General features: G+C 39.0%; 2 protein-coding genes across 2 annotated transcripts; both read right to left on the bottom strand.

Annotated features, from left to right (window-relative positions):
- Window positions 1–4: 4 nt before the first annotated feature.
- On the bottom strand, window positions 5–8,835 carry LOC106138963 (rRNA N6-adenosine-methyltransferase METTL5). Its single transcript, XM_060954880.1, has 4 exons — window positions 8,701–8,835; window positions 8,013–8,227; window positions 903–1,043; window positions 5–594 (listed from the first exon to the last, which is right to left on the bottom strand). The coding sequence occupies exons 1-4, from the start codon at window positions 8,833–8,835 to the stop codon at window positions 441–443; spliced, it is 645 nt and encodes a 214-aa protein (XP_060810863.1). The 3' UTR covers window positions 5–440.
- On the bottom strand, window positions 8,701–10,250 carry LOC132901761 (SOSS complex subunit C homolog B). Its single transcript, XM_060954881.1, has 3 exons — window positions 9,947–10,250; window positions 9,644–9,804; window positions 8,701–8,993 (listed from the first exon to the last, which is right to left on the bottom strand). The coding sequence occupies exons 1-3, from the start codon at window positions 9,975–9,977 to the stop codon at window positions 8,838–8,840; spliced, it is 348 nt and encodes a 115-aa protein (XP_060810864.1). The 5' UTR covers window positions 9,978–10,250; the 3' UTR covers window positions 8,701–8,837.
- Between the last annotated feature and the right edge of the window lie 1,537 nt (window positions 10,251–11,787).

Here is an 11,787-nt window from a genome sequence, read left to right on the forward strand (position 1 = left end):
TACATATTAACCAATAAAGTATAATATAGATGGTTTGTCAAAAATATAACAGTAAAATATTTCAGCAAAAAAAAGCAATAGTGCATTCGTTAAACAAAATAGGAATTAAATGTCCAATAGATGTGTCTGTAAATTTTTTTCCTGGTAAGTAAATCAATAAAATAAGTTTCCTTCTTGACATTAAAGATTAAATTTTACACTCAGGCATTCAGTCTTATACAAAACTTGCACAATTTTAATTAGCAGGGAAAATGTATTTGTTCCCCATAGATCAACCTGCAGCCTGTATTTCTGTGACATGGCAAACAAAATGCAAGAGAACCACATGACACGGTAGGCTCAAGAGATAGCTGTGCCACCTCGCCCTGATTGGTGTATGGGAGGTGGCCCGGGTATCTTCTGAGGCATGTGTATGGACACGCCTTATGGTAACTATATCGTCAAGATGTGGGGTGGTATATCCTCCATAGATCCACAGCTATGTCTCTCGACTGCTGTTTGTGGAATTTGTAGGTAGCCGGTAGGTCGTAACGCAACTCCGCTATCACGCCGCCTTTTACTCCCCACTCTTTCACTTTCTTTTGTATGTGTGACCTGCAAATTGCTTGGTTCGAATTATATTGACTAAAATTATTTTTGTAAACAAATAACTTTCCTAAAAAGAGAACCGCCTCTCATTGATATACTCCTTTTTCAAGTCGGATAAATTCCTAAAACCTCCCCTAAATGTAATTTGTTACATGCCCTTTCAAGAAAGAGTTTGCTCTTTCTTGAAAGGGCATCAAAATCGGTTCAGAGAAACGCGAGATTATCGCGGATAAACTTACATACAGGTCAAACTAAGAATCACTTTTTTTTGATGGTGGTTGAAGAAGACAAAGACCTCAGTTCCCAATACTAACCTCGTAGATGATTTGTGCAAAGAGTATACACTATCACAGGACAGATCCAACCCTTTTCTGAGGAACTTCATGTCCATTCCCGCATTGTTCTTAGTACCGAATGGAGGATTCATAAGCACCGTATCATAGTAGTTTTGTAATCTGTAAGAAATACATAATTATGTATAATTGGTCAGCTATTGTATCATTATAGGGTTATCTGAGTTATCACTTTAGCATGGTGCAAGAGACAGAATGCCTTAAGTAAATATATAAATATAAATAAATATGGGGCAAATAACACAGATTGAGTTAGCCTCGAAGTAAGTTCGAGACTTATTTTACGAGATACTAACTCAACGACATAATAAACAACCAAGACTCAGGCAAGTCAAAAAAGTTCTTTTGTCATGATGGCTGGGATTTGAACCCGGTGTAACCGACAGAGGCACTGGTAGAGGCTGGATCAATGTCATTTATTTTTCTTTTCTCATAAAAACATAAAACTATGGCGCCGAACCAAAAAGGTTAGCAGCGTGGCCGTCGCTAACATTTTCCCCCCTAGTATCCTCATAGAGGATACTCAGTTCCTTAACCAAAAGAGGCCACGCGAGCAGCCGGCCGCTTTATCACACCCGCTCCAGTCCTAACGTCGACTACCCTAACTCTACCATCTGCACCTGGGTAAACTTTTTCTATAATCCCCTTTGGCCAGGTGTTACGCGGAGATGATGGATCAACTACTAAAACTAAATCTCCAACTTTTAATTGCAACCCCTCTTGGGTCCATTTACGTCTAGGCAAGAGCTCGGGTAACACTTCTTTAACCCACCGACTCCAAAAAAGATCCGTAAGCCGTTGCGCCATGCGCCATTGCTTCCCAAGGCACAGATCTCCATCACTAAATACTCCGGGCGAAGGTAGATTGGAGGAGCTTCCTAGTAAAAAATGATTAGGCGTAAGAGCTTCTTTGCTTTTAGGGTCTACTGACACGTGTGTTAAAGGTCTGCTGTTAATAATGTTTTCTATTTCAGCGAGAAAAGTTGAAAGAACTTCAACTCGTGGCGCTCTCTCTTTGAGCACAACTTTTAATGACGTTTTAACACTGCGAATAAGACGCTCCCAGGCGCCACCCATATGCGGACTTGCCGGAGGAATAAAACGCCAATTCACATTTCTGTTGAGAGCTTCCAATGCAAGTTCAGTCCTGTCAATTTCTTGAAAACTTCGTCGCAGCTCAGCATCCGCTCCTCTCAAATTTGTTCCGTTGTCGGATAGAATGGTTTGGGGCCAACCACGTCTAGCAGCCATGCGTCTTAAAGCCATAATAAGTGAGTCAGTTGTCAGAGAATCAACAATTTCAATATGCACGGCACGAACTGTAAGACACGTAAAAAGAACGCCATATCGTTTCGGTCTCTGACGACCAACCGTTACCTCTATTGGGCCAAATAGATCTACCCCACAAACTGTGAAGGGTCGTTTGTGATGCGTCAGTCGCTCCTCAGGTAGATCACCGAGTCTCGGAGGCACAGGCTTCGCCTTTCGTATTCTGCAAACCAGACATTGTGAGGCCACAGTACGCACAGTTGGTCTCAAATTTAATACCCAATATTTTTGTCGAAGCTCGTTCACTACCAATTCATTATAAGAATGCTGCGCTTGGACATGATAGTTTTTTACTATCAATCGTGACAAGTGATTTCGTCCGTCTAAAATAATAGGATTTTTAGCATTTGCTTGTACTTCTTTAACAGCGCCAATGCGCCCACCAACGCGTAGAAGACCATCGCTGTCCAAGTACGGAGTGAGATCTCGCAGTCGACTATCCCGTTTCAAGGGCTTATTTTCTTTTAAGCAATGTATTTCGTCACTAAACGATTGCATTTGGGCATTTCGTAATAATAATCCTTCTGCTTTGTTTAGTACTTCGCTGTCAATTTCAACTTTTTTCTTTCTACACTTTTCTATGAATAATAAAACAGAAGCAGCACTACGTAGCAGCCGCAACCAACATGAAAACCGTTGCGGATCAGGAACAGGAGAGCTAGTCGTCTCATTAACTTTACTTGACACAACTTGTATTTTTTCCAGAATTTCATCACTAATGACATCTTTATTCACAGGGTCTATTGGCCAGCAATCAAGTCCTTGGTGCAAAAAAAGAGGACCGGTAAACCATAGAGAATCATTTTCCAAGATGTGATCGTGCTTCTTAGAGGCAAGGTCAGCTGGGTTACATCCTGAAGGAACGTAGTTCCATTCGGAAATAGTGGATGTATTACATATCTCGCCTAACCTATTTGCAATAAATGGCTTATACTTTTTATTTTCATTTCTAATCCAATGTAAGACTGTTGTTGAATCAGTCCAATAAAATGTTTTATCAACTTTAAAACGATGCTCTGATTTGATTGTGTCTGCTAGTCGGCAACCTAATAATGCGCCTTGTAATTCAAGCCTCGGGATTGTGACTCCCTTAATCGGCGCTAAACGGCTTTTACTGGCAACAAAGGAGACTTGCACTGAGCCATCACTATTTTCTTTACGCCAGTAAGCGACTGCAGCATACGCGGATGGCGATGCATCACAAAACAAATGAAGTTGCAATGTGTATAGGGCTGCTGTGTCAGCGCGGGTCTGGGCCCCCGATGCAGCGCTATAAGGACTAACTCTAAAGTACCATCGTGGTATAGAAATGCGATTCAAAGTCTGCAGTTGCTCTAACCAATTACGAAAAGAAGTAAACATTTCATCTGAAACAGGCTCATCCCATTTTATGTCACTTTTCCATGTTTCTTGCATAATAATTTTACCTTGAATGATAAATGGCCCAAGAAATCCGTGAACATCATAAATTGACATGATAATTCGTAATAATTCACGTTTAGTAGGCTTTCTTTCCTTCTCAAAAACTTCGTGCGGGATGCGTTTGAATGACAAATCAAAACCTAGCATATCAGTAGCAGGATACCAAAGAAGACCGAGTGTTCGTTCAGACTGTCCTTCAATGTTGAATTTCACGGCTTTCTCGTTGAGGGTTTCCTTTGGCGTACCTCTTAGAACATCGACGCTATTACTAAGCCAATTTCGCATAAGAAAGCCTCCTTGTTGGTTTATGTACAAAATATCATTTACCATTTTAACAGCGGAAGAAACATCAGGCAAACTGTCAATGTAATCGTCCATATATTGGTTCTTCCTAATGGCTTGAACAGCCTCCGGAAATTCCTTTTCAAACCGTTCTGTGTTCTTAAACTGATTAACATACTGCGCTACAAAAGGAGAACAGTTGGCACCGAATATAAGGGAAGTCATCACATATTTCTTGACTGGCTCTGACGTATTTTCTCTCCACAAAAATCGAAATGCATTCATATCTTCTTTACGTATTTTAATACGTAAAAACATATCTTTTATGTCGCCTATGACACCAACAGGATTTTCGCGAAAACGTAACATAATCCCCAAGAGAGATTGCAACAAGTCAGGTCCCTGCAAAAGAAAATCATTTATACACACCCCTTTACTTTTCGCAGCTGCGTCAAATACGAGCCGCAACTTAGCCTTATTAGGGTTATCAACACCAAAGTGAGGCAAGTACCATACGCGTTCGAAACCTACGTCATCTTCGCGCACCTCTCTAGCAAAATCGTTGATAAATAAATGTTGTACTCGCTCTCGATACCTGGATGCATAAGCTTCATTCTTTTGCATCGTTCTTTCTACCATTTTCAACCTACTTAAAGCCTGAGGATAAGACTCGGGCAAAACCACATCGTCGTATTTCCATGGTAAGCCGACATACCACTGATCATCAAACATTTGCGACGTCTTGTCTAATATATTAACAGCCCTTAAATCCTCAGGGCTCTGTCTAGGCTTAGTGCAGATACCTATTGATTCTAAAGCAAACGATTGACGAACTTCATTATATAATTTTGCGTCGTAATCTACGTCTACGTTCTTATCAGAAGACTGTATAGAGAGAGATTTCATATCTTCTATAGAAAACAAATGACAAATAGGCACTACGTTTCCCCCCTGTTTAGGACAGTCAACACTAAGGTTTAGAGCGGGCGTGGCGAAACGGTCAGACGAGTTGGACTCACTTACCGAGTTATTCCCATGGACGCACCACCCTAGGGCAGTTTTGGTCAGAAACGGCGCACGCTGCTTACCTCGGATACATTTCTCAGGCGCGATAAGGTCGTGGTGATTCTGACCAATCAATAATTTCGGCTGCACACCGCAGTTACAAACATCAAAATCTTCAGGAACTTTATAGTTGCTGAAATCAAAGTTAGATAAATGTTGAGAAGGTAAATTTAACTCTTTCAATTTCCTAGCATTTAACTTGTACTTGTCTCCGCTGCTGTTGGATATTGTAAAGTCAATCAACTCCATCTCACATACTAATTCAGTATCCCAAGCACCTCGTGCTCGCATCATGCGTTTTTCTCCATGCAAGCCTAAGCGGTCTGCAATATCTGCTGCCAGGAGAGTCGCTGTAGAACCACCATCAATAAGACCGTGCACGTGCATACTCCCCTTGGGACCAAATATTGTCAATGGTACAATCTGTAGTAATACTTTAGAACATTGGTCTACATTTGTCTGGGTGACTGTCTCGCTTTTTTCACTGCTGCTCTTTGGCTCATCTGTTGCTTTTTCTTCTGATAACTTGTCTTTAGGTGCGATCCAGTGCAGGAGGCGGTGGTGTGGCTGACCACACTCATTGACGTCACAGTTGTCGCCTTGGCACATTTCTGGTTCACGGTGACGAAAAGCAAGACATTTGAAACATAAGCGTTGCGTTCGAGCAAATCTCCAACGATCTTTACGTAAAGCTCGTTTATATCGTGGGCAATTAGGTAAGGAATGACGACTCACACGACAAAATCTGCACTTAGGTGTTTCTCCTGCTTCACTGCTAACAGCCGACAGAAGTACTGCGTGAGTAGTTTTTCGCTCATCGGGTTTACGTTTGTCCGACGTCTGAAATTGAATATGACTTACCCCGGCCAACGCAGTCTTATTTGCTTCTTCATACAAAAATTCAGATAGTTTTTCTAGTTTAGGTAAGTCATTGTCTTGTTGTTCGAATATGTAATCAGTCCATTTGCAGACAAGAATATTTGGAAATTTGGAAATTATAATACTTGCAAGTTCAGGGCTTCTTAAATAATCGTTTTGTTTAATAGCTTTGGCGGCAGTCACGTAGTTTTTGACTTTGATGGCAAAATTGACAATGTCGTGGTGATATGACATAGGTAAGGACGGAAGCTTTTTCAATTGGGTTATAAGTCTATTTACTATTGTTTCAGGCCTCCCATATCGGAGCTCTAGAGTCTCAATTATAACATCAGGTGACGTAACTCCGATCAGTAAAGATGAAACCGTATCTTTAGCTTCCCCTCGAAGACATTTTCGTAAACGCCATACATTCTCAGTGTCTGTATACTTGCATAGCTTTGTCGATTCATAAAAAGCCTGTTTAAATTGCAGCCATTCGAGCGAATCACCATGAAAATAAGGTAGATCTTTGGATGTCGCCAACCTTGTAAGAAGCTTATCGTTACTATTTTTTGATGTCGAGGCAACAATTGTATCTCGTAGCGCTTCAGTCAACTTTTGGATGTCATTCTTTCGGTTCCCTTTACAGTTTTCATGGGAAATAGTTTCATCTAGCGGCTCGAGCGACGCGTCATATTGAGATTCTATACTCTGATCGAGCCAGTCATGCACTCTGCTGTCAAGAGACATCGATTTTGAAGTGACGGAACACGAAGATTTTGACCGTCTTTGCCTATCCAGAGATTCAATTTCAGCGGCCAATTTCTTATCAATTAAATCAGCCTGAATAGCTTTTATTTTAGCTGCAGCTTCAGCTTTTGCACGTACGGCCTCCATCTCTAGAGTGGCTTTAGCTTGCGCCGCTTCCAGCTCCAACGCCCTCCGCCGTGATAGGGATGATGACGTCCCTTTAGTTTTACCGGTTGCTGCGGATTTGGCATCATGCTGGTCGACCGATTCATTTTTTTCTGATTTTACTAAAAGAGGAATCTCACCACAATCCTGGCGCAACTCTTCCTTGGCACCGCGTGGTTTCCGTTTGCGCGATGTAGGGGGAGTGCGAAACATTTTACCAGCCTTTTCCAAATCCGGCTCGAAGGACCACAAAATGTAACCGACAGAGGCACTGGTAGAGGCTGGATCAATGTCATTTATTTTTCTTTTCTCATAAAAACATAAAACTATGGCGCCGAACCAAAAAGGTTAGCAGCGTGGCCGTCGCTAACACCCGGGACCTCCTGTTTCACAGACAGCCATACTACCACTACACTGCAGAGATTGATTGATAGCTTTTGATACGATTTTATAAATGAACTAGCTGTGCCCGCGACTTCGTCCGCGTGGCGCAGTTATTTTGGGCCTCATTGAAGTCCTTAAGGATGAATAATTTTCCCCGTTTTTTTTCACATTCACCATTATTTCTTTGCTCCTATATAGTTGCAGCTCGATGTTATACATATAGCCTAGACTTCCTCGATAAATGGTCTATTCAACACAAAAAGAATTTTTTAATTCAAACCAGTACTTCCAGAGATTAGCACGTTAAACAAACTCTTCAGCTTTATATTTTAGTATAGAATTGACCTTTAATTTTGTTAAGCATATTTAATCCGTTAAGGTACTTTATATGAATTGAGTAACTTATTATATATAGAGGGTTTAAAATGCCAGTATTTTTCGAGACTGGTAGCTAAGGTGTAAGATTGATAATGCTAGTATACTTTTTATCATACTACAACCTTGGTAAGCTACCTACACTGCCAAAGCAAAAAACGATACAAGACCATGTGGACCAAATGCTTTTCTTATCCTCAACTCGTGTGTTCCCAATTGCTGCTTTTGATCTCATAGATGGTTAACTTCTTCTTTGTCGTTACCTTTTCCCACTTTCTATGTGGGGTCGGCAAAGTATGTTAGCTTTTTCCAATTACTTCTGTCAACTGTCATCTCACTGGTCACTCCCTTTCTACTCATACTATCCTTAACGCCGTCCATCCATCTCTTTTTCGGCCTCATCTCATAGATGGTTAACTGTTATTACAAAAACGAACTTACCTACAAACATGAGCATTCAAAAAGTCACATTGCAGGGCATCAACATTATTAATCTCCATGTCTTGTACATTCTCTGCAAGCGCCTCTAAGGCTTCCTCGTCAATGTCTACGGCGGTGACGGCCCCCGCGCCCAGGAGCGCCGCCCCAAGCCCCAGCATTCCCGGACCACATCCCGCATCAAGGATCAACTTGTTTTCAATACCATTGTATTGTGTCTGTAATAGAAAATTTAATTTTTTATTTAATTTTATGTTGAATCTGAATATTTTCTTTTTAACAACAAATTGATAGTTGATTTTCAGGAAACATTTGTGTGTATAGAATATCAGTAGCACGGCAGTCAACACAAAATACAGAATGAAGAAGGGATATATAAGTGATTATGTATATGAATGTGCCGTGTGGTTCCCGGCACTATTACAAAAAAGAATAGGACCACTCCATCTCTTTCCCATGGATGTCGTAAAAGGCGACTAAGGGATAGGCTTATAAACTTAGGATTCCTCTTTTAGGCGATGGGCTAGCAACCTGTCACTATTTGAATCTCGGTTCTATCATTAAGCCAAATAGCTGAACGTGGCCATTCAGTCTTTTCAAGACTGTTGGCTCTGTCTACCCCGCAAGGGATATAGACGTGATCATATGTATGTATGTATGTATGTATATGAATATATGTATGTACTTATACCTGTATTGTGTACAATGCTGCAGCAGCAATATGCGCTGGAGTCTCATATTGTTCTAACTGTATTTTAGGTTCAGCAAATCCTCTCAGATCTTGTAAATATCCTTGCAGGGTCTTCAACTTCATAATGGCTGCCATTTCTACTTGTTGTCAAATCTGGGCAGGACTGGCAGAATTTGATTTCCAAATGAGGAGTCTTGGGAGACGAAATAACCACAGGAGGTAGCGTTTGCGTGCTGCAGAGCGGCCCTGTGGCTTGTGTTCACTATATTAGCTTCAGGTAATTGTGGAAAGCCCTGAAAAAAAAACAGAGTAAAATAGTTAAACTTTCACAGAGAAAATATACAAATATGCGACCACAAAAATACAAATTTTTCAAAGTTGTGTCTCTCAGCACTATTTTTGTTTTACAGCTCTACCCTAAATGAAAAGTACCCTTCAAATCTTGTTGATTTTGATCACCCATGAAATTTTCCATTAGGTGATTTCAGGACACAAAATGTGGAATTTGATCAACCAGGTTCCCAAAATAGAATAATCAATCTCAATTTCATAAGGCTTGTAGTGATCTAGTATCACACTGTGAAAATTTATAATAAATAATATAAATAAATCAAATTATAACTTGGGAACAAACGGACAATCATTCTGGTTTTATATACATAATAAATACATGCACAGAATTATTTCGTCCAGCCAGAGTTGGCAGACAAGTAATTTTGTAATGTCTATTTGACAGAGACAAGAGAAGAATTTTGTGTTGTCCATTCATTCTTTGACGCTTGAATACTATAATTATTTGTACAATTAATTTCTCTCATCTTCATCATATATCTTGCTTTTTCACCTACTCTTCTAACTGAGCTTCACCTTCTAAAAAGTAATCCTTACTTTCGTGACTGATGGCTCTACTACATATAAATATGGATTGACGTAAAATACTCACAGCAGTAGCAGAAACTGGAGGGATGGAGCACATAGGCAATTGACTGACAGGACTTGGCTGGTTGAGGGAAATTAATGTGGCAGTGAGCGGAGCGACAGCCTGCTTCAACAGCATTTGTTTTTTAAGTTGCAACTCTTCCAATATTTTCCTATTAGTCAGTTCTAGAAATAAAAAATATATAATCAACCTGTGCATTTTATATATATATAAATTTGCACAGGTTGATTTGACAATACGTTATAGGTTAGGATAGCACTTCATTCTACAGATTGACTTGATTCTCTATCGAAATACTTCACTGACCTCTTTGAGCGTTGGGCTGAGGAAACGCCATCTAATTTATGTGAAAATTATAAGAGTTTATGAATAGTATTAAAAATCATGAACGCCAGTCTCCCAAGTAATGAACAATAATGTTTCGTGAGAAATCCACTTTTATTAATCACTTGTTGATGAGTTTTCATGAAAATTTTTACCAAGACCGACTAATTAGGTGTTTTATCAAAAATAGTCTCAGAATCTCAACACATTTATTCACAAAAACAAACAGCAAGGAACAGGCGCAAAGCAAGTTGATAACTTGACTTGACTGACAGCCAGATACTTTGCATTGCAGTTACCTGATGATTGTCATGTCATTGTCAACTTCAAAGTAGTTCAAAGTTGATGACGACGACCACTGAACTGACCAATGACCATCAAGACACACCTTCAGGGAGCCACACACGTAACGTTGCTAAATAAAAGTAGATACGTGTGTGACGAGCTTCATGTCTTTTTCTTCGACGAGGGACGAAGGATGATTAAAAATAATTAAGTGGGTCAGGATTGGACTGCCGTTGGCGTCATAACCGTAGAGGGCGACTAAAGGATAAAAGCGCAATGGGAGTCAATTGCAGTTCTTGCTGAAGCGAACAGCTAACAATGAAATCATAAATGTGATAAAAACGCTGTGATTAGGTACATAAAAAGACGATAATAGAAAATTTTTACTACAAATATATTTGAGACTAGCGATGTCCAATATTTGTATAGGTAACCTGTTTTTTTTTTTGAAAATTGAATCTATATCTTAGAAAACAGTCAAATCGGTGCAATATAGTTTTCGAATATGAGTGCAAACATACAGACCGACAAAACGCCTATTGAAATTCTAAAAATATTATTATTGGCTTAATGTTAGTCATAAATTAATCTCCTATACCGTTCTTAATGGTTATCTCAGTATATAAGTTACGATTTTATTATAAGTAGGGATATGGATAAATGGATACAACGTATGAATCGATAATTCTTACTTTCCTTTCTCAAATAAAAACAGCAGGCAATTTTATATAAAAGCATTTATTTTAAAACAATGTAGGTAATAATATACTTTCTGATTCTTGGCAAAACAGTCTCACGAAAGCAAGTCAACATTTGGCCTCTCTTAAGAATTAACATAAGACTAACATGCGCTGCCATAACTCACAAATTGATTAAACTGAAAAAATCAGATAAATAATATTACAAAAGGACATAATATACAATTACTCTCATATTTCTATCTCTCAGTTAGCATTGCATCTCGATTGAGCAATCTTAGATTAATTTGTATATTAACGTAAATTATTCTAAATAAAAGGGAACATTATCATTACTAGAATTGACTCACGATATATTTTATCAGCATTATATAAAAAAAGTCCTAGTGTATGTATCTAATTAACAGTTTTCACAGACGCAGACGTTCCAGTCCACAATGAGTTTGTGGTTAGATCGATAAAATTTCAATAAATGCACAACAAAAATAGAATTTCAGTTGCCTTCGTCTTTAACGTATTACAAAAATATTTATATTAAAAATTTTGAAATAATTGTAACAGATTTCATATATGTAAACAATTTGGAATAATATTGCACAAGCACAAAGCTAAATAATATTTACGTGCATTTTAAAAATACTATTAAATATAATAACAAATCAACACAACATACCAAACTCTTAGATTTCAATGACTTTTATAATGACACTAAGTTATATGTAATTGAGCAAATGTAAGCAGGCGCAAGTTGTAAGTGAAATGCGAGGTGAATAGGACGTCTTTCACTGCCATTCAGTCTTATAAAAGAAACTTCACTATTCAGTGTATTAACAACTTAGG

This window comes from Amyelois transitella, chromosome 5, assembly GCF_032362555.1.
Source record: "Amyelois transitella isolate CPQ chromosome 5, ilAmyTran1.1, whole genome shotgun sequence".
NCBI classification, from domain to species: domain Eukaryota; kingdom Metazoa; phylum Arthropoda; class Insecta; order Lepidoptera; family Pyralidae; genus Amyelois; species Amyelois transitella.

Coding starts and splice junctions, on each gene's coding strand:
- LOC106138963 (XM_060954880.1), bottom strand. CDS start 8,835: ATGGCAGCCATTATGAAGTTGAAGACCCTGCAAGGATATTTACAAGAT. Junction 1,044..8,012: donor TTGAATGCTCATGTTTGTAG/GTAAGTTCGTTT, acceptor TATTTCTTACAG/ATTACAAAACTACTATGATA. Junction 595..902: donor TTGCACAAATCATCTACGAG/GTTAGTATTGGG, acceptor AGCAATTTGCAG/GTCACACATACAAAAGAAAG.
- LOC132901761 (XM_060954881.1), bottom strand. CDS start 9,977: ATGGCGTTTCCTCAGCCCAACGCTCAAAGAG. Junction 9,805..9,946: donor TCAGCCCAACGCTCAAAGAG/GTCAGTGAAGTA, acceptor TTTTATTTCTAG/AACTGACTAATAGGAAAATA. Junction 8,994..9,643: donor CTCCAGTTTCTGCTACTGCT/GTGAGTATTTTA, acceptor TTTTTTTTTCAG/GGCTTTCCACAATTACCTGA.